The 24,348-nt window shown below is 35.1% G+C and overlaps 1 protein-coding gene across 1 annotated transcript in view; it reads right to left on the bottom strand.

The window, feature by feature from the left end:
* The window catches only part of LOC129245055 (23 kDa integral membrane protein), a 52,696-nt gene extending 31,504 nt beyond the window's left edge, over positions 1-21,192 (bottom strand). The window contains exons 1-2 of the mRNA XM_054883019.1: positions 21,051-21,192; positions 14,807-14,919 (exon numbers count right to left, since the gene is read on the bottom strand). Of these exons, the coding sequence (XP_054738994.1) occupies positions 14,807-14,866 (60 nt within the window). The 5' untranslated portion in view covers positions 14,867-14,919; positions 21,051-21,192. The remainder of the gene's footprint in view (positions 1-14,806; positions 14,920-21,050) is intronic.
* Between the last annotated feature and the right edge of the window lie 3,156 nt (positions 21,193-24,348).

The raw sequence follows: 24,348 nt of genomic DNA, 5'->3' as shown, positions 1-24,348 counted from the left end.
GAATTCAATTGTTTCGAAGTTTCCTACTCCCAATATTTCGGAGAAAATCCTCTCCCCGAGTATTTAGAATTGGAGAATTTCTCTTGAGAAAAAATAAATCTGCGAGAATACAACTCTCCAGGAATATTTGTGATTGGGCGGGCTGTACCATTCTGCACCGGTTGCTGCAGAAATTTAATCGTGTAGGTGTTTCCTCTATTCACTAAAACCTTTTCTTTTCAGCTCATCAAGCCATCTGTATTGAACTTGATCTCCAAATCATTGGGCGGTCGACAACAGCAACAAAGTCCTTCACACGGCATAAGCAATGATGCCTGACCTGATCATTCAAACGTCTAAATTTTCGTAGTATGGTCTCTCTCACTCTCTCTCTTTGATAAGTAAACTAGATTATTTTGCTTATTTATTAAATGCTTAATTGGCCAATCTTCCTCATATAAGTAGATAAATGGCTAATGTTCTTATTGTAGCAGCCTTACTAAGCCCTGCATGGAACGATAATCTACAACGAGGTCATCTAACGATGATATTTCGACGGAAAGGCATCAGAGGGAGATATATGTTAAGACGGATTTGTTAGTTTGGATAAGTTGGAGATTAACCTATTATTACAATAATCGGTTCATAATGGTGGCAACGTTAGGAAAGTTTTCCTATGCTCTCCGTCTATGATGGGCAGAAAGCTTGAATAAAATGAGAGACACGGCAATTGTTTATCCATAAATATCGTAGATTGCTCGTCGATAGTCCGTCGGGTCAGGTGATTTTTGTACATATGTACTGTTGAACCTGGACAATGGGCATACAGCAGGCCTAGGTGTGTCAACCGACAACCACTATACCTACTGTTGAACCTCGTTTTTCAGTTCAAATAAATGACTTCTGTTGTATGTAAGAGGCAGTTTATCTTCCAACAGGTTTCTGTTGGGATGCCCATTGAATTTTAGTATAACAAAGAGAAAGTTGCAAGTGGCTATAAAATACTTTTTTTTACTTTTCGCTTAGGTCAAACGCCTTTTCTTCCATGCAAAGTGCATGCTCGATTTTTTGCATGGAAGCCTAGCATGGTCAAAAAAAGTTGCCATAATTCAACAGTATTTTGAAGTCAGTTGAAACATCCACTTCATTATACCAAGATTCAATGGGATAAAAAATTTCTCACCCAGCAGAATTTTTAAAATTCTGGTTAAAAAGTGGAAATTTTGATGAAATTTCGAAACTTTGTATTGTGTATATCGTTTTTGTTGTAGCAGAGAGAAGAAATCATTGGGGTACCAATTAATAACGGTTAGGGCAGGTGCGTACAGAAATAGCTTGAACTTCACCCCACCAAGGAGTGTTTTTTCAGCATCCTAACCTTTTTCGCGCCAATTAAGAAGAATAACCTCTTTTAGATCTGTGAACCTCACTTTCTTGTTCTGGCATGAATTTCACTCAACTTTTGTGTCTCAATGCAACAACCACTATAACAGTTTGTAAAACTGTCAATCCCTTTTTCAAGTTTACTATATTTTGACACGAAAAACGTATTTAAATTGGGGCAGTGCAAAGTACAGTACACTAGAACCACCCTATATTACAAATACCCCCTTGACTCTTACCGCGTAATAACTAACAGCGGGCAAAGTGATATTGCAGTATATCCAATCCAACTATAGTACATACATATGTAACTATAAAATAAAAATTTAAGTAATAAATGTATGTGGAATTCACGAAGTACAATACCACTAGACCAGCTCTACTTCTATACATATACAAGTACAGTAGGTTCATCTATGCCCAAGCATATGTATGTACATACATATTGTACATTTGTACTTATATATCAATTTAACAATTATTCTCATTTACAACACCATTTCCATATCGAATAGCTAAAACAAAATATATGTTACTCGCAGGCTGACTGACCCTCATCACGTTTTCACTGCATACAAATACTATATTTTTGTATAAGGTGTACTACTAAGAATCACTATTTGGAACTTTTTATTAAAAACAAAGCCCTTAATATGTATTTGGTGAATTATTTTACGAAGGTTGGCTTTTATATTGAGCCCAATAATCAATAATCAACAAACTCACAGTAAAATAATAATGAAAATGGCTTTATTGTTTTTCAAAATAAGCTCCTTGGAAATGAATACACTTCTAATTTCGCTTGAACCAATTTTCAAAGTACTTTTGCCACCCAGAAGTGTAGATATATCTCCAAGACGAGCTGTTAAACGCTTCAACTGCTTCTTCACGCATTGAAAAAGGTTGACCTTGCATTTTAGTTCTGATGTCTTGATGTTCGGGAGCAAAAATAAATCACAAATCCTTAGGTGACAGATTAGGACTGTAAGGCAGATGATCCACTAATTCGATCTTTTGAGTGCTCAAAAACGCTCTTGTGTGAGCCAATACATATTCGTCTTCGACTGTTAACTTTCCTTAATTCTCCGAAAACTGCTGAAATGGTTGTGCCCCACTCAGAATTTGCTGTTTTAAGTTTCTCAAGTGGTACAGTTGCGGCATGACCAAATTTTCCAAAAAAAAACTGACATTTTATTTTGAGCTGCTTCTTTCGCGAACCACTTTTGTTGAATTAAGCTTTGGAGCACCTATATGTACTGCTGTCGATTACTGATTTGTCTCCGCCTCATATGCATCATCACCTGCCTATAACATGCTTTGAACCGCCGTGACTGAATTTTTTCAACATTCGTTTACATCAATCGACAAGAGTCTTTTTTTGAGCAATTGTCAAATTATTCGGTATCCAACGAGAACAAATTTTCTTGATGGCCAATTAATGTTCACGCAATATTGAATATATGTTGGTCCCACTAATGCCTATGGATGCCTCTATCTCGTGATAAGTCGCATGACGATCTTGCGTTAGCAATGGCGCACAGCCTCGATTGGTTCTGACCCAACAACCGCTTTGGACGGCCTTCAAGAAATGAATCCTGCGAGAATGAACTCGTTGTACCAGTGTTTCACTGTCTTCAAAGGGTGTAAGCGCCAATTTAATGGATTCAGTGATAGCATTTTTTTGTTCTAGCAACATCACCTCATATGAATAAGACTGATGAAAACAGATTCACATTTTGTTTTATTAATCACCCGTTATATTTATATAGAGCAAGGCAGTGGGTGGCCATGAACTGGGCATCCCTCTTGTAGGCAGAAGTTTCACTCTGCTCACTTACTGTTCACTGCTCTTCAGCTTCTCCACTCACTTGCTTTATGTACCTGACAAAAGCAGTTTACGATTGTTTATTGTCGTTCGCATTCGTCATGCATTTATTCATTAACATTTGAGTGTGGAAATACTATACATACGTACATATATACATACTCGTACATGCATGCATGCATACGTGGCACATATTGCAAGCATGTAAACACCAATAGGCATATGTATGCACGAGTATGTGTAGGTATACTTACTTAAGGTATATTTACTTATAAATCCCATATTTGCCATATACACCATCTGTGTTTACGTTTATAAAGCTTGGCTTTATATACATATATGTATACTCGTATGTATCAAAGAAATAAAGCAGATAAGAGCGCTTTGAAAATGTATTTAAGAAAAACACAGTTGTTAATTCTTGCTGAGATTACAAGCCTGTCATAAATATTTCATTTAATAGCAAAAATATGCGACAACACTAAAACTGAGAAAAAAATTCATTTTTTACAAATAAAACCCTATGCAAAGTTATTTGCATTTGATTTGATTTTGAAGAATTCTTTTACCTCTCGTTAAGTCAGTTGTCTGTCTGGGTTAATGCGTATCCTAATTTTATTTATTTATTTCTGTTTTTTGACAAATAAGAGTCTACGCAAAATACGCACTCACCTATCTACGAGGGTGCCGTAAAGACGAAAGACTGATCAACTGCGTAAAGTTTTTATAAATGTAAAATTAATTAAAAAACAAATATTCGCAAAATTTTGAACAAAAAAATTTAAAATTTGTCCACAAAAATTTTGAGCAAAAAAATAAACAAAATTTCTAAAACAATTTTTTTAAAAAGTATATTACAAAAATAACGAAAGATATTTCACTTTATAAAACTTTATACGAAAATTTTGAAACTGGAATAAACCTTAAAATTACTGCATATTTTTCAAAAGTTTTTCGGTTTACTTTTATGCAAACAATTAATTTCATTTAATTTTAATTTTTAATTTGAATTTTTTTCAAAATTCTTTCAGTTCACGTTGATAAAAAGTTTTCTTATAAATTTCAAAAAAAAAAAATAAAAAAACCAAAAATAAAATTAAAAAACCTTCCAAAAAATTACTACTATATAAGTTAAGACAAATATTCCCACTTGACTACTACCTATTACTGCGATGTTACCTAAGCAACCGGTATGGGGAATCCAAGTAAACGCAGACAAAACGGTCCAAGTAATATGTACCAATCGCAAATATGACCATGGTACACTAACAATTAATAACACAGTCATCACTCAAAACTCAAAATCCAAATACTTGGGTATGATCATTGACGCAAAACTGGCCAAAAAAAGGAACGAAGTGAAAAGATGAAGACTTACACCGCGACCCAGAAATGTATTCCATAAAATACGTAATCCAGAAACACAGCACGAAACATACACAAAAATTATTAACTCACTCGAACAAAGAGGTACAAAAAATACTGCACATGGAGCTGACGCAGAAATTAAGGCTAGACCTAAAGCATTGCCAGATAAAAAAACTATTTTGCTAATATAGTAAATCTAAGCTATGTAAATATCCCTTGAAACTTGTTATTTAAATGTTGATTTCAAGTAACAATTAACCTCCCACCCAGGCTATAAAAATTACCAAGTATCCATAGACAGATGTAGGTAATAAAATTGAGATGCAAAAAAAAACAAAATTCAACATAGAATAAAACTTACAAATAATTGCATTTTTCTCAAAATTTTTTCAGCCTACTACTAAAATTATTTTCATAAAAATTTAATAAAAATAAATACTTGGATGACATGACAGGGAATCGCTCAAATGTAAGTATGTATGTATTTACATGCATGCGATGCATAACCATCTAGATCAGACGTGTACATTTCCTCAATTGACGAAAGTGATTTTATGTCAAATCCTAAACGAATGCGCAACATGTGGATATTGTCTGATTCTATTTCTGACGTAAATTTATTTTTCGATTCTGACGTTTCTTAAATAAAGATATAATTTTCAAAAATACAATATTTTGTTTATGCGATTTTATTTAATTATTTCAGATTCATGCGGTCTATGGAACGTATCTATAGTTATAATATGGGACTAGTGCCCTCTTTTTATGCGATTTTATTACATTATTTCGGATTTATGCGGTTCTTAGCACTTTTGAAACGTATCTATAGTTTTACTATAGAACTGGTAGCTTTTTTTATGCTGTTTTTTTATGCTGTTTCTTGCGGAACGTATCTACCGCATAAAAACAGAATCTACTTTAATTTGCTTATTGTTGTAATAAGATCACAATAGCCGCATACAGTCACAGCAATTAAGTTCAATTAGCAGTGAATGAGTACGAAACTGAGATATGGGTGGCAAACCAACAAAAATGGAAGAGGCTTTTGCTGATTGAGCATGTAATCATATGTATTTACTATTTACATAGCACATACTTAGTGACAACAAGAGAGCATAAAACATGCAGGGGGCCAGAAGAGATAAGAAAAATGAAACAAAGAATATGTTCGAAAAGTGACTAATTGGAATTATGAATACTCCGCTCCGTGTTAATAATATAAGTATGTACCTAAATAATAAAAGATTCATAACCGCCAAATGGGTCTTAAGTGTGTGTAGAACGTGAGGTTGAGGATGTCTGAGTTTTATGTTGTCTTTTTTTCGCGCAATAATCTCGTATTTATTCCGCCCTGCGACAGAGCTGTCAAATTTTGGTGTTCTTGTGTCATAGCGTTGCGTGTCAACTGTTGACTCTGGCCAGGCGAATGCGTAGCATTTTCTACCCTCTACAAAAGGTAAGAGTGAGCGTTGTTCAGGTCAAAACAGTTATGCGAAAACTTTAATATGATAGTTAAAAGAAGTAGGGGAATCGTTCAATATTTTTATATTCAATATGCATACAGTTGCGGTCCGAATCTTAGTAGTGCTTATGGCTCATTATATTTAAGTGGCCTCGTTTTTTTATCACATTTTTTCGCTATCCACAGTAAAATCCGTTAGATTAAGAAGTCGACTTCAAGTTATGCAATCACTTGTTAAACTTAGCATGTTGGTTTCGTTAATTTTGCATGAAATTTTAGTTCCAGCGGCTTTTTAGTCAGTCACACCCGAGCCCTCATAAAAAATTGATTGCTGATGGAAAAACTTATGTGGAAGTGCAAAATATCATTAGTTGCTCACCAACAATGATACGTAATGCCATCAAGTACAAACTAAAGGGCAAAAAGCGTGGAAGAAAGCTAGCAATGTCAGCAAGAGAAGTTAAATCTATCGTCAGATACCCAAAGCAGTTTCCATTTGCGGCTGCTACTGAGATAAAAGATGCCCTAAAAGTGTATTCGAGCATTAGGCCTCTTCGTCGGCGTTTGCGTGAGCACGACCTGGGTGCCCACAGTCCAGGTAAAGTACCGTTGTTGACAAAAACGTATGTGGAAAAGAGACTTCGATTCGCCAAAGAACATATAAATTGGCCTTCGACCAAATGGCGCAACATTTTATGGTCGGACGAGTCGAAGATTGTCTTGTATTGTGGAAAGGGATCGCGCCAATATGTAAGACGACCACCTAACACCGAATACCAGCCAAAGTATACAACAAAAACAATAAAGCATGGTTGTTCTAGCATTATGATCTGAGCATGCTTTTCTTGGCCAGGCGTTGGGTTAAGGAAATGATGACTGGCGCTTCAATATGTTGGTATACTCAAGGACATCATGCTGTCATATGCCAGACACGAAATGCCGCTTGTTTGGACGTTCCAGCAAGACAACGACCCCAAACACACGTGCAAAGTTGCTAAAAGATGGTTTGAGGAATCAACGTAATGGAATGGCCGCCACAGTCACCAGACGTAAACCAAGGAGGCAGTAGCCCAACGCAAGCCCACATCTAATACGCAACTATGGGAAGCTGTAAAGAGCGCATGGGAGTCGATTTCGATTGAAAGATGTTGATTCAATGCAACGCCGTTGTGCTGCAATTTTAAAGAGTCATGCAACAAAATACTAATTTAAATACTAAACAAAACCCCATGTAAAAAAAAAAAAAACAAAAATCACCATCATATAAAAGTTTTGTCAACATTTTTCTTACAATTTGTTACACTACTAAGTTTTTGACTGCTCAAAATTCGCTGCAGTTTCTCTAAATATAATATAATTTTACCTTAATGAAATAAGATAAACGTTGGATATTTTTTGGGATTTGTTTTGTTTGACATTTGGGCTATAAGAGGGGAAAAATAAAATTTTTTATAAAAGCGATTACACGCAGTTTTTTAACCCATTCCATTTTACGTATGTGCACTACGAAGATTTTGACCGCAGCTGTATATAGTTTGTATTCTATTAAAAATATAAGTTGTATGATAGTACTGTTGAATTTTTTGCATTCTATTCTCATACGAAATACGCAAAATTTTCACAGGGCAATATTTTTGTAATGTCGACATACTATATAATGGGTGTCGCACCACGCAATGCTGGAAAGGAGGAATAGATGTTTCCGTGTACATTCCTATATTTCAATAACGATTACTTTCCCTTTTCAATGAGCTTTTAGCTACCTCCTTCAACTCCAATAGTCTGCTCCACAAATCATCGTTATTTAATGTTTTATGTTCACCCTTGAACTAAACAACCCTAATCTGAACTTGGCTTTTGTTTCGTTTAAGTTAAACTACTGTGATGATGTCATACCGAGGAAAGCATATTTAAAATCTTTTTTCCCCCCTATGCAAGACATTCCGAGCTCATGCGGCTGGCCTTTTGTCAGTGCCAAGACTATAGGATTTTTGAACAATAACAAAAACGTTAGAGCACATACATACATGCATGCCATTTTCGACCGGTACGTTCATAAGTAAATGAGTTGTAGTGTAGGTAAACAAAAATCAGAAGTGGCGAATGTCGAAGTAAAAGTAGCAATCCGTAAAAAGCCGGCTTCAAGCGAATTAATGGAGTGCTATTATTGGGTAATCCACAAATACAGTAGCGGGCATAACTATGCATGCAGTCAGTAAGTTTGCAGTCCAAGAGTAAAGGGTCTAATAAGGTTAAAGCTCCAATGTGTACACAACTTTTTTAACATGAATATGTTGTGGTTTGTGAAACGAGCTTACGCAATGCCACGATAGAGAGCATATGGAAGATAAAAAATGTCGAATTTTAAGAAAATTAGTCAATGTTATGAGAGTAAAGGCATTTTCGATTCGCCAACCGTTAGTAAGTGGCGAATGGATGAAGCAACTGGTATAAATAAATAAAAGAATGAGTTATACCTTTTGTAAAATAATGAGTTATACCAGTTTTATGAGATATAACAATTCCCGCTAGCGGGGAATCTTGTTTGATAACTTTGTTGTTGCCTTCACATGCAAATTTTTCGTTAAGTTAGTCGAGCAGACAAGTGGCGAATAGAAGAGACCTATAGCAGCTCTGGAAATCAATGAGTATTAATAAGAGCGCGTTCATACAGGGTAACATTTGTTGCTTCAACCCGTTACTTGTCAACTCGTGCACTGTCAACACCCTTTGTGTTCTCATCCTTCTCACTGTTGTTGTTGACTAGAAACTAAATAATCGAAAGGTATGTGAACAGGGCGGGCAACACCAAAAGAGAACTCGCAATGTTGAAGCAACAAAAGTCCCCCTTTATAAACGCCGTCTAAAGGCTAGTACTAAATTCACAGCCGTGAAATGTGCAAACAACATTGATTGTAAAATGAGAAGAAACGTTAAATTTATGAGCATTGCCCCAGAAGCAATTGCCAAATTTTGGTAAGAAAAATGTAAAGAAGATTTTATGAAACTTGGTGGAGATGTTAGGTAGTGGTTCCTCAAGAACCTTTATAACTCATAATAATCCATAAATAAAAGTCATGTAAGTAGCTGCCTTCAAAATGCCTTCAGCAATTTCACTATAGTTTCGCGCATTAAAGGATGGACACGAAAAAAACTGGACGATTTTATTTACTCATCACTTGCGTAAAATATCTGTAATTAAAAATTAAGTAAACATAGGTATTCATAGTTTGTACCTTCAACGTACTCTTCAAAATGTATTCGGTTAACCGAGAGCTTGCGGAGAAAATTGTTCGCAAAAAACAAGAAAATGGTCACATAATGCCAAAGGAAAAACTTTAAATTATCGGAAAAGTATGGTAACTTATGTGCTGAAAAAATTTAATGAAAACTTGTCGGTGAAACGAAAACCTGACTGTGAAAGAAAAAAGAATTTGCGTCGGAAACAAGAGCCAAATAATGGTGTAAATAATTCGAAAAAACCTGACCTTTAACTTCGAGATGCTGTAAAACAGGCCGGTATGTCGGAAGGAAACATCCAAGAAGTGTGCAAAAGTGAAGGTCTTCCATCATGTAAAAAGATTGTAGGACCCAATCGAAATGATAAAGAAAATAAGAGTGATAAAAAAGTGCGCGAAAATTATATAGCCATAAATATGGCTGGGTGGTTATGGACGATGAAGCATGCGTCAAAGCAGGCTTTAAATATATTAGATTCAGGAAGCTTAGTTTTATACTGATATGAAGAGAGCAGTCCCAGGTGCCTTTAAGCTAAAAATAGTGGGCAAATGCCCTAAAAAATGTTTGGTTTGCCAAGCCATCTGCCAGTTTGGTATGAAAAACAAAACGTTCATTTCCATGGAACGTTCTTTTTCGACCGACCAATATTTTTCGGGTACATTTTATATAATATATTATATTTTTTTCTAAACTTTCATAAAATATATATTTATTGCTTGTTTTTATGTTTGTATTCAAAATATTTCAATAAAAATTAAATGCAATGCATTTGTCAATATCATCACTTTCAAATTTCAAACGAGAATAACAATTCATTGGAATTGACACAAAATATTGTGTTGCCGCATGCCTGCAAATGAAAATAAAGACTTGAACAAAAATGAAGTATTTCAATTCAGTGCTGATGATGGAGATGAGGAGTTATGATGTCTCCATACTACACAAATACATTTGACGTTATAATTTATGAGCGTTATTTTTTTTGAAGCGTGGCCAAAGGCCTCCTACCCGGAAAGAATTCTGCGCAAAAATTCTACAAATTTACAAACACCATTCTAGTCGAACGTTTCTGTAAAATTCTACCAGCATACGAAACTCGTTTTATTTTGAAGTATCTGGCTACACTAACCTTTCGCTAAATTATACAATTTTAACCATAAATTACTCAAAACTATAAGTCTCCGAGGGTGCAGCATTCAGTTTAGGATGGGAATACATCTCCCTATTCCCCTTTAAGCATTTTTTTTCGGCATTATACTGAATATTCCCCCTAAATATTTATTAAACGTTCTTAAAAGATGTAATACCAAAATTACTAAACGTTCGCATGTAAAAAATAATGAATGGTAAACAGATTTTTTCGTTCGCAACTGTATAGCCTCAACGATCCAAGATCCGGCGATAAACAAATAAACACAACAAAATTGCTTTTCTCGACTTATTTTTTGTTTAGATACGGAAGCAATTAATGAAATTTGTTGTTGGCTTTTATAAGAATGTACAGAAATTACTGTTCGAAAGCTTAAGAAGTAAACTTATGTGTACTTTAATGTGTGTACTATGTAAGTATTCCTAAGCATAAACAATTGACTAATCAGAGGTTTTTTTTTTTGAGAGATTTTTTCACGGCAGAAATGTACTCAGAAGTTTTTCACTGCCTTCCAAAAGACGAATGCCACACACAAACCAGAGTTAGCAAACTATCGACGTATATATTTTATACGTATATATTTTATTTTTTGCTCTACTATCGATAAAGCTTTATCCACGTACGACAGTAGCAGCTTTTTTTATTGTATTCACAGCACTACTCTTGGCTTGGGAACTAAAATTGAGGTAAGCAAAATGCATAAAATTTAAAGGCAATATTAATTCAAAAAACAATTCCTGATACTTCAACTTTGATTGGTGTTGGCGGCTCCGACCACGGAGAAGTCCTTGATTGATCCCAACAAGCGTGAGAAAAAATACTTTGTATCACCGCAACATTCACGAAATCTGAACGAATGTTCAGCTAAACTGGCCTAATCATCAATAATAGTCGGATTGAATCTCATTTTAAAATAAGTTATTGTGTTTATCCTTTAAGTGTATCTTTTTCTTCTTCGGGTTTCTTTTTTGATTTTGAATTAATTTGAGAAAAACATTGAAGTCTAAAACTTTGAACGATAGGTATCACTCATTTTCTTTCTAAGCATTGAAAATATCGAATGGTTTGCAAAGCTCAAGCACAAACAAACTTGCCTACGGCGGATACCAAACTTAAAAAATTTTGATAACACAAAATAAAAATAAAAAAATATAAAAAAAAACGGCGAAGCAATGTTGAAGTGGCGCCGCCTTTTATAATTGCCACTTAATGTCGTAGGTCCGCTTGATTTCTCAGTTTTCTCGGCATGCGAAGCTCCTGATTTCTCATGGTACTTAGGTTTCTCATAACAATTTAAGTGTGCGCACGAAATGTTTTGATATATAATATATAATGTATATAATGTATAGGTGTATAAGCTTGTTTCTCACTTCAAAGGCGTGGAGTTGCATTTCAAGCCAGTTTTGTTGTTGCTCATATTATATGATAATTCCCTTGTGATGTATTGCGTGTTTGAAGTAATCGGATTTTGCTATTTTTACTAAACGAAAATGTTATTTCAATTGCAGAAGTAGTCATTGGAATATTATAAAAGTAAATCAATAAAAAGCAATCAATGTTTTCCAGACAATGTTCACTCACTTTTGGGAACAAAAATCGTCAAGCATAATATGGCTCTATATCGGTCGCAATTAGCGATGCTGCTGCTCGATTTTCTTCGTTTTTGAATAGTTCGACCCACACAATGGAATTTTTCACGCTGTATCGGTAATTGATGAGCCACAAATGTGCTGATTCACAAAGCCATTGTTTAATTTACAAAAATAATTTGTTAGGCTCTACGAACATTTTTTACTGAGCACCGATTGTGGAAATATATATAGATTCATATATACAAATACAATGTATTTATTGCATTATGTAAGTATTTGCATTATGAAATGAAAAACAATAGAGCAACTCACTCTTTGCAGTATTTCTTATAAAATAATGCAATAAATACAACAAATCGTGAACGCATTCAGAATAATATTGTCTTAATGAGCAACAGAGTAACAGCTAATGCTCGTTTTGATTGGTATTCTTCATCTTTTGTATTGGAATTAGATATGATCGGGCATAACTCGATTCTTCTTCTTGATTGACGCGATAACCGCTTACGCGCTTTTAGCCGATTACTATAATAACTCGATTACTATATCGATAATTAGTTTTTTTTTTATAAAATTAGCATATGAATATTTTTATTTGTACTGGGTGCAAAGTTTTAAGCAAGTACTTTTCGTGTTAAACTGGATATTTTTGTGTAGAATTTTGAAAAAATCGAAGTTTTTTTGCAAAGTTTAGACATTTAAAAATATTTATTAAGATAATTTTTTTTTAATTCCTATTATTTCATGAGTTATAGCCTTTTTGGTGACATGGCATCGGTTCTGATCCGTCTTGTCTGAAAACTTAGAACGCGTTTTCCTCAAAACTAGATATCTCGAGTTCTATTGGACCGATTTATTTCAAATTTGGGAAGGATGTTCTTTATACATTCCTTCATCGTATGACCCCAGCTCGTAACTATAACTTTGCATTTAGTATTAAAAAAAATCGGAATTGTTGGAAAAATATGCAATTTCAAACATGGCGGCTGTAAAAAAAAATATTTAACTTGTCAAGGCTCATTGGATAGCGGTATCTTTAATAATTAAGAATCCATTTCGTTTTTATTTTTCAGATCACCAGGAGGATTAGAATCACGCACGCCAGGACACCCTCTTTTTTTTAGACCCCCTACTTTGACTGCGCATAATTTTGTCAATTTATTTTTTGGTTATTTTTTAATGTAACAATTAATAATCAACAAACAAATGATAAACAAATGTATAGTAAAATTATTTTTTTGTTTCTTCTTCCTCTACACTAGAATACCCACGACAGTCGGTTCTACTTAACCGGAACGACCCGGATTTATATCCGGCGAAGGACTGTCACTTCAACAGCATTCCTCGTATATGCACGGGGAATGTTTATGCTGCTACAACAACAACGACGCCCCTTAAGACAATTATTTTAATTCGTACTGAAATACTGCAACGCTGGTTTGCAATTGATTTTCAGTATGATAAATTTTATAAAATACTGCGCTTGAAATTGCATATACATATTTTGCTTTTTTTAGGGCGCAAAAGATCATGAGAGCGAAGTGCAAACCTCAAATTAATCTAATGTAATTTTTTTTTTTAAATTTGCAATATATAAAAAATTACAATATTTACAACTTGCAAGATCAAATCAATCAATCGAGATTAAATAACATAGGGTTATGATTTGTTAAATTTTCCCTCGAATCCTGAGTTATCAAAGACGCCCAGCGAACGATCGTTCAGTTTTAGCAAGAATTTAGAATTTCCATCGATCAGACTCGGCAAAAAGCATAGGTTTAAATGAAGCTTTGTATTGGAGAAATCATACCACAGATGATGAAAGATGAAAAGTTAGAGAATGTCAGATTAGGGCGATTTTCAATTAAGGGCAAATGGTCTGGCATGATGGCATTAGCAAATTTTTGATGGAAAATACATGCGCATACATGTTGTTGTGTTGTCATGGAAATTTTTCAAGTGCCATGATGCCCAACTGTTGCACTTAATTATGAACTTCCGTATTTTACTTATTCTTTACACCAGAAGAGGATATCGAGTGAGTTAGCAAGACGTATTGAATATTAGAAAAAATTGTTCATTTTTGGATCCAACAGGCCTGGGTCCTTAACTTGGCAGTCTTTTGACTAATAATTTTTTTATTTTTATTCTTAGTCGCGCAGTAGCATCGAGTAAACGAATTATTATAATATTTTATACAATATTTGAAGATATGTGGCAGTCAAGGTGCATATATAAACGGTTTCATTACGACCTTGAAGAAGTTTTGTACACCAAAACAAAAGAAAACACAATTGCGGTACTGTAAATACACATTTGTGGTGAAAAACTCCCATGTCAATCGAACTGTCAGCATGTCAAATTAGCTGACGCCCATCGTATAGTGTTTAGTTGCTTTTACCTTTGAAAACCAGTACCCCTAGCCAAATGATAATGTCCTGTGCTTCGTGTGTCTGTGTGCCCTAAAGCAAAAACACCCTTAAAGGAGAACAAATTAAACAAACTACGTAAAGAAAGACGCCGTGTCAAATCAAAATACTCGTAAAAATCTTGCATATCAAGTGAAACGCAGTATAGTTAAACAAATAAATGTTTTTGAATTTTTAAAAAGCCTTTTAATATTATTCTTTATAGTGCCAAGGGTTTGGGCAATTAGTAATTGATATCGCACCACTTAATTTGCGGATGTACTTGTTTACAATTCCGATTTGTTTTCTTAAATTTTAGTGTGCGTCCGTCATATTTTATTACTGACAATTTTTGTGCAGATTTGTAGCCTTCGTTAAAAATAAATGTTGAGTACTTACCGATACGACGGTGTTGAATGCGAATAGCAAGTATTTAGCCATCGATGTGCCACAATCCATTGTGGTAATTTTATATGTTTGTATGCGAAGTGGACAAGCAAACCAAATTCAATCTGAAAATAAAAGTTCAAAAGTTATAGAACATAATTATTAACATATTGTCGAAACATTTCATTGCATCATGTGAGATATCACAATTCATGGTGAGATATTACAAATTTTGTTTATTTATTTTGGTATAACAAAGTTTAAAAAATAATGTGGAATAAGTATTTGACATACGCCTATTTGACAACATGAAAATAAACACTTTGATTATTTGTGTACATTAACCCATTTGTGTTTTTTTGGGGCATGAGGTACCAAAAGTCGCTTGCTTGTAGAAATGTGTGTATATCATTTATACAGTCTATTAGAACCGTGACCGCTCTGACTTAGAAAGTATTTGACCAATTCGATTCTAACAAACTGCATTGCATGGGTTTATTATATTTATTGTACGCAATATACAGGGTTGGATTGAAAAGTAATGAGCCTTATTTTTTTTTAAGCAGTTTTATTAAACATTTTTAAACAAATCCGCCGGAATCGCGTTCAATTCGGCTGTCACAGTTTTTTGGATCGCCTCGATGGAGTCGAGACGCCTCCCCTTCAGCTTTCTTTTCAGGCGCAGGAACAAGAAGAAGTCCGGAGGGGACAGGTCTGGGCTGTAGAGAGGGTGAGGAACCACCGGAACCCCCATCTTGGCCAATGCAGAGGTGCAGAGGAAGGCGCCGTGCGCCGGCGCATTGTCGTGATGAAGGGTCCAATTGTTGACGAGGTCGGGCCTCCCGGCCTTCCTTGAACGAGTTGTGCCACCGTTTTACCTGGGCACTGGACAGAGATTGATCACCGTAAGCCTCCTTGAGTAGCCCAATGGTTTCGGTACTCGTTTTGTTTAGCTTTACGCAAAATTTTATCGAGTAACGTTGCTCCAACGATCGCTGCATTTTCGCCACTGCAAAATCCTAACACACTTTTAAAAAGAGCTTTCACGCGCGGGGCGATGTTGACTGCACCGCTGTTGCCAGCGAACTGGGACCGGTTTCTAGTGGAAGGTCCAACGATAATTTTTCCCCACCAGCCGATTCGGTTGATATAAAATATGATAATAAAATTTTAAGTGAGCACAATTAGCTATACGGGATTCACAAGCGTGAGTCATACTTTGTAGAGGTATCGGCTCCAAATCAGCCGAATTTGCCTTAGTAACTGTTTGACCTTCCATATTCGAATTCCTTCGATTTTTTTCTTAACTATTGTACAAACATTTTCAATGGGGTTTGAATCGGGCGACTGTGAAGAACATTTCAATATTTCCATCTCATTTTGCTGTTTCCACACTACACACGGCCCCATCATTTCTCAAGCAAGCAGCCCTTAACATGAACTTCAACTCGTTCTTTCGACAGCCAGTTCTGCGTGGCCGGAGCAACCCGGATTTGTGTCCGGCCAAGGACTGTCACTTCAGTAGCATTCCTCGTATATGCACGGGGAATGTTTATGCTGCTACAACAACAACAACAACAACAACAACTACAACATGAACTTCAACTGTATGCTTAGCAGTTTGTTGAAGTTGTCGATTATCGATGCAGTACACCAGGCACGACGTATGTAACTATTCGCTCAAATGGAAGATTCATACGTAAATATTACTTTTGCCAGTATTTTTTCGATATGTGATAAAGAGCACAGTGGTTTTTTCAATGTGTTCCAGATTTTGATGTCTTCTATATTACATTAACTCCACTTTTCCTCAAAACTGATTCAGCTTCACGTAACGATAAGTTCGGCTTTGTCGCAAACAAATCAATGGTCTTCTGATCTTGCTTTGGAGAGGTATCTTTTTTTTTTTTTGGCCTCATTCGGGGAAGTTGTCAACGGTTTTAACTTTGGTATACCGTTGCACCCATTTATTTATGAACGCCTACGATTTCTTCAAATATCTTGCTACAAATGCAATGCCATTAGGGTGTATACATGGAAAGCTGCTACAAACAACCTGCTTTCTAAATTTCTCACAAAACTAACAAATAGCCCAACGCGTATTGCAATAAAGATACGCCTATTTAGAAACATTTAAATTTTTTTACAACCGAAATCGAAGTTTGAATTTCTCCAGTCACGCTTCTGTTACACCGACTGTATAGCAGACGTTTTCTTCCTTTGTTGGGTGTTTGTCCGATCTTCTCCTCTTATTAGCTTCGTGCGTCTGGATTTTGGTCCACAAATGTAGGGTACTACAGTTTTAAGACGACTCTGCAGAGGGTTTTTTCATGAGGATATTTTTGATGGCAGAAATGCACTCGGAGGTTTTGCCATTGTCTGCCGGGGGACGGCCGCCATTAGAAAACACTTTTTCTAGCATTTAGTGTTTTATGTCCGAGGTTTCGAACCCAGACACTACTGAATGATAGTCACGCACCAAGCCATTCAGCTTTGGCGGCCGCCTGTTGTATGTACAGGGTGGGCCAAATAAGACCTATTTTGGTTAATTGTTTTTATACATTGAATATATTTTATGGAAATTATATATGAAATATTACATCAGACAAATGTCCACAATTTTCTCGATACAAAGATTGGTTTTTTTAACGCATTTTCCATTACACCACATAATGTTTCTGGTTGAAGGCTCAGTATTTCGTTTCGAATATTTTGATTCAGCTGTCTAATAGTCTCTGGTTTATTAAGATACACTTTGTCTTTTAAATATCCCCATAAAAAGAAGTCGGGCACAGTCAAATCTGGCGAACGAGGTGGTCAAGGGAAATCTGAATTTTTGGAAATCAGACGTTCGCCAAAAATTTCACGCAGCAGGTCCATAGTTTGCCTAGCAGTATTCGCAGTTGCTCCATCTTGTTGAAACCACAAATTAGGATACTGCGCCGCCATTGGCCACAAAAAGTTTTCAATCAATGTTCTGTAACTTGAAATCGATTCCGGCGTTTCATCCTCACTTTTGAAGAAATATGTACCGATAACCCTAGTGGCCATAACACCGCACCAAACAGTACATTTAGATGGGTGCAACTGATGTTGGTGTGTTGCCCTTGGATTTCCAGAGCCCCACAATCTACAGTTTTGTTTGTTGACATAACCATTTAAATGGAAATGCGCTTCATCCGACATCAAAACATTATTTAAAAAATCAATTTGTGTGGCAAATTGTGTAAAACGAATAGCGTATTGTAGTCGTTGTTGGTGGTCTTGCGGCAGCAGTGCATAATAAATTTCCAACAATTCAATTATAACCTACAAAAAGGGAAAATAAAAACAAAACAAAAGATAAAAAAGTTATTTGTGTTTAACAGGACTTATTTGGCCCACCCTTTATATATTAAAATAGACAAACCATGCATTCACTCCCAGCGTTATAATTTTTTCAACAAGTGTTTGGCATTTTTAGTTTTTTCTTTCAATAATTGCTTTTTCAATTTAAGATTTAATTATTTTTCAATTACATGGAATAATTTGATTAAAAAGAAAAGTAAAAAAGGGTTAAGTAAATGGCGATATATATGCCAAAAACTAAAAAAAAAATGAATTGTCATATATTGTTTATTTGTTTGTTAACAGTAATAGTAGCCCCGCTAGTGTCGGGCATATCATCGGTCGTCTTCGTCTAGCTCATCTAAAGGTAGGCCTAGGAAACATGCTGTTTCGACGGGTTGGGTCCAGAGGGAGAGGAGTGTTAGATGAGTCGGTTTTAGGGGGCATGTGAAAAGGTGGTTAGTGTCGTGCGGGGTGCCTTCACATGCTGGACATATGTTTAGTATGTCGGGGTCGATTCTGGATAAGTAGAAGTTTAACCTGCTGTAATATCCAGAACGTAATTAAGCCAGTGTTACACATGTCTCACGAGGAAGCTGAAGCTCTTCATCTGCTATAGGTGGTGGTTGGACTCCGATTACAGCATTCACAGGACGGGAGCTTAAGAAGGTGGTGACGGTCTCCCGGTGAATGTCGTTTATTGACTGTCTAAACACTCTCAGATCCAGTAGATTTCGGTCAGTTTTGTCCAGTCATATATTGTATTTAATCCCCTTTGTTTAATACACTTTGAGGCATATGCAGTATTAATCTAAATAATTACATTACAGGTGTAACGCAACTAGCAACTGGGGTTATTGGCCTGAATGCAAATTTTATTTATAAGCTCATATGTATGTATGTGTAGAACATGCACCTTTGCGACCATGAGTAAGCATTTCTTCTTTCTCCGTAACTGTAGAGCAGGTGGTTGGATATACATATGTCAATTCTGATGTGACTTAAGTTCCAACGTTTAGAATCAAAGTAGCAAAATAGCGGTACCATTTACCACAAAAGTACTATGCTGCTGCTGTACAAACGTGATATTAATATAGTCGACTTCGCTCTAGGGGTCGTTTGCGAAATTTCGATTTTAAAAATTAGGTAAACGAGGTTTGTGAAAATCCCAACATAAAGGAGCGCACGACACTATTATACCCGTTATAATTTTTTAGAGAATCTACATACCTCGTTAGAAGCGCGCATAATAACCTTCATGAAAAAAATTAAAACATATTTGATTTGCATCATGAAAAATTTTAAAACATATTTGATTTGCACGCAAGGAAACTAAATGATTGTTTTGATAGTCGTATTGACAGCTTTAAATAGTACGTACAAACCAAGGTGGATTTATCCACCTTGATACAAACTATAGGTATATGTACATATGTATATACATATGTTAAGCACTGCAAGGAAAAGGGTTCAGCAGCATCATTATTGATAATTTCAGTGTGACTCAGCCAACGGAATGGCGATTCAGACATTTTCCGAAATCATATCAATTGTTGCGATTCTCATTTATCGCATATGAATATATGCATTATACCGAATCCGATGTGATTTTAAGATGACGCATCGATCCATACATATGTACATATGTACGTAGAAGCTGAAGCTGCTGCAAACCAAATGGGAACTGTGCAAGCACGTTAACTTAACATCGCATCAAGTAACGTTGCTAACGAAAGTGTTTTATTAATACTGTGACTGCATAGCTTACTGTGTATTAAGTTACTGCATAACCACATAATTTAATATACATTTACGTAAGTATACGCAATATGCATTTATTTACAATATTTTGGAGACGCATGTTGACAAACACTCTCAATATGGGGAACATAACACAGGTAGGTAGTTTTTCTGCGATTTACTTTGTATCCGTTTTCGCAAAACCGGTAAAACCAGCTGCATAATATACAAAACAATATGCTTTTCATAGCTACATACATCTACTCACAAGCCCTCACATTAACTTCGTCACTTTATGTTACTTTTTAATTTTCTACCTTAAATTTTTGTTGAATCAATGATTTCTTTCTGTCATGAACGATTGCCTTCACATTTTATACTCAATATGCAAAAACTTATGTATGTATAAAAAACTCAGCATCTTTTTACGTATTTATATTCGCTGTTTAAGTTCTTTTGGCTTTTGTGTGTGCGGCATTATTGACTTCTTTCACATACGACAGCTCACAGATGCACCACATCTGCTCATGTGTTCATTGACACTTGTTCTCTGCCAATAAGTAGCAGGCGCGTCTGAGTTATTTATTAAGTTGTTTTATTTCTTAAGGATTTCCATTCGTGCATTTCCTTTGCTTGGGAATTCAAAAGGAACTAAAAATAAATGGAAACTACGATATTGCATATACCACACTTCGAATAAAATGACAGCCATTACAAAAAACCACTTTGACACGTTTCACTGCACTCCACGGATAATTGTATACTTCATTCTACATACATATGTAGATTCATGTGCTTTATCCTATAGAAAACAAATAAATCCTTCATGAAACCGAAAACAGAATCCCAATTTTAGTAAACATCAGCGAACAATAAACGGTTTTCTGTCTATGTATGTAGATAGATATAATGTATAAGCATCGAAAGGACATCCTTACGATTCGCGAAAATTGCGTCGCAATTTATGAATAAAGACAATTGGGAGTGAGAAATCAGCATCCATGCGCAGCATTCGAATTGCCTCCCACCAAAATTCATCAAAACCACTTTGTTATGAATGGGCGTAGAGCAGACAACAAAGTTTTGGCATTTTAACAGTACTTGCGATGTATTTATTACATATGTAAATAACACATATTTATTTAATTTTCTTTGATTTACAATTTTCCAATTATCTTACGAATTATACCTTAACGAACAACTCTTGCTGCCCTTTCCTTTCACTTGTATGAAATGTTTAAACGACGGTGCACGAAATAAACAGCGAGTCACAACAGAGTAAAAATAATACAACCGATTCACACCACTCACGAAATTTAAATGCGCTTGTGATGCCAAATCATAACACACCTCTGCCGCACAAACAAAGCTGGCTGCACTGGTTGGGTAGAAAAACACAAACTAAGGCGAATCTATAGAAGGTGGTGGCACTGCAACTATAAACATGTATTTTGTCTGTACAATTTGGTACAATTTGAATGAAAAAATATTAATCATAATGTAAAGAAAAACAATCAAATAAAGCAACGGCAGAGAAATAGCACATTTTGACAATCACAATACCAAATCGCAAGAAAACCAAACGAATCAGCTACTCTAGTAATAGCACCTTGTATGAATTCGTCGTAAATACAAATGTGTAATGGGCAGCATGGATTCGGTGAAATGGGTATTACTGCTGTTTGAAAACTTATTGAAATTAGAGGCTAGCAATGTTGTTTAATTGGTTTTCTTGTTTTGTATTTTTGTGCATACAATAATGTACTTTCAACTAACCGAGTGTACTTTTTGAAAATTAAAACAATTCCCTTTAATTTTTAAAATCGAATTCGTTAACAAAAAGAAATGAGTAAAATACATTATAAATATATTTATTAAATCATTGAAAGTGATTAAGCCCTGGGATATACTCAAAAGCGACACGACATAAAAATCGTTATGCAAGTAAAATATGTATGTAAAATTATCAAACAATAAAACGTGATAAATGCATACCTTGTATTTTTGTTTAATCATGTAGAATTTTAGAACGCGGAATTTTTGAATGTGTAGAGTTTGGTTTTTAGAACGCGCGGTGTAGAAATGGAGCGTTAAAACACAGATTGTAGTTTTCAGCATACTCATATTATTCAGATGTGTAGATTTTACATTATTTATTTAGTACTTTACAGTTGGGATAATTACAAGTGTCAGAAAATTGCGTAAGAGAGTTGCAGAGTGAGAAAAAAAACCAATTAACAATAAAAACTCAAAATTATCAAATACCAAGCGATGTAAAAAATATTGTTGAATTGTAAAAAAGTAGCCATAGTGCGTGCATTTATTTTTTAGTCGCACGTTTGATACCTAGAACGCAAGAGAGACATCAGAGATAGTTTTGAAAAATCCGTTGATAGTTCTTCGGAAAGTGAAGATGGAAAACCCAGTGAAGTTAAGAACAGTAACAAATACGTAAAAGCCAAAAAGTGAAGATTTTGATTTTGATATTGTAAATGGTTTTTTGGCACATGCAAAAAAATATGATCCAAGTCTTGTTATTGATATAGCGAATTTTGTATAAGGCAGCAGAAAATTTAGAAGAATGAAAGAGTAGCAATGAAAGCGATAACGAAAATACCGCATATCAATTTTAAAACATTCAAAAATATTGTAACGCCTTACAAATTTTAAAATAAAAATAAAATAAAACAGTCCAATTTTTTTTTTTGCCTGTTAAGGGGGAATGCCACTGTGAAAATTCAAAAAAATCGATTTTTTTTTGCATTAATTGTTAGTATAACTACTCAAGAAAATGTAGAAAATTTTTTAAAGCGAAATTCGCTTTATTCCCGATTCTATGTGCGCTTAAGTGAGCGCCCGTCGGAGCGGCCCCGTAGCGCTTACGATATGTTGCCTTATTTCAAACGCGTTTTTCTCGAAACGACTTTTTTTGATACGGTGGCAACGATTTCTCAAAGACTAATGCACCGACTTTAATTTTCTTTATTTAAAAATTTTTGTTATCGCACTGTCTATCGTTGTAAGTAGCCGATTTTCAAAATTTTGAAAATAACTATTTTTTTGGGCCTGTTGAAAATCAAAAAAATGGTGAAAAACACACATCGAAATTCAAATCACCAACATTTTGTCAAACAAAAAAAAAATACCAGTCCAACGGTTAGACGCGATAGAAGTGAAACTGAGAGAGAATAAGACGAAAGCAGCATTAGGAGCGGCATAATTATAGGTTCATTATAATATTGCTATAAAGTTCATATTTTATTTTCTTCATTTTATTATTATTCATCCTCATTGTTTTCAATTTCAACAAATGATACGAGTGGCTTATGATAGCTAAAATATGATACAAATGCTTTGGTTTCGATGTTGTCAACATATCTTTGAAATACCGCGTCAATTGTTGTTTTTGATCGTGTTGTCGATTCAGTGCGATTGTTACACATTTTTAAATTGAATGTTGTATTGAGAAAGTCAATTGAAGGAACCGCTGTGTCCAATGCAAAATTTACGTTAAAATCGCCACTTAAAATCATTGGAACTTTATCGTAATCTTTTCTAAGTATCCGCGATACTTCTGGTGTATACTTTATTAAATTTTCGTGAATGAATTCCGTGATGCTATTTATTGATTTTTTTTCTGTCGATATTCACGACACTTTTCTGCATTATTTTTCGGCATAATTGCGGTAAATATTTAAAAATGAAAATATTTACGAATATAAAAATACACACGCGGTTGCTATTATGAGCGTCCCCAGCAAAACCTGCGTGACCGAAACTCTAACACAATTACATTTTTTTGAATGTTACAAACACATATGCACGCAGGTTTCGCTGGGGCGTGACCGAAACTCTAACACAATTACACATATGCACTCGTATTTGTTTGAAAATCGACTTTTTTTTTTGGTTCTCCGTCACCTTTGGAAAATGTGTAAACAGTAAGCAAACTTTATTCAAATATTTTCCCTCATTTTTGCATCAGTAAAATTAAACAAACGCCGTAGCCGAATGGGTTGGTGCGTGACTACTATTCAGAATTCACAGAGAGAACGTCAGTTCGAATCTCGGTGAAAACACCAAAATTAAGGAAAACTATTTTTCTAATAGCGCTCACTCCTCAGCAGGCAATGGCAAAACACCGAGTGTATTTCTGCCATGAAAAAAAGCTCCTCATAAACATATCATAAAATAAAATAAAATAACTTTATAAAAAATTTTTTTTTCTTGTGATTCGAACCAAGGATTTTGGATCGGAAGCTCACATTGCTAGCCGCTCGGCTATCGCGCCATGCTGTCGGCGCTGGCCTAAAAGTTATTTAGTTCGTCGCTACGTGTATATGTAATATTCGTAGCCAAGAGTGTCGCTTTTTTCGTTTCACTTTTTCTCAAATCACTCCCAACGATTCTAAAGGAGTTTTCACTTCAAAAAACATTGTTTTTTACATTTTTTGTTTTAAATAGTTTTTACACATGTTCTTTTCATA

This window comes from Anastrepha obliqua, chromosome 4 (assembly GCF_027943255.1).
Source record: "Anastrepha obliqua isolate idAnaObli1 chromosome 4, idAnaObli1_1.0, whole genome shotgun sequence".
Lineage (NCBI taxonomy): Eukaryota > Metazoa > Arthropoda > Insecta > Diptera > Tephritidae > Anastrepha > Anastrepha obliqua.
Note: the sequence above shows the minus strand (reverse complement) of the source record. Positions and strands in the feature narration are given on the sequence as shown.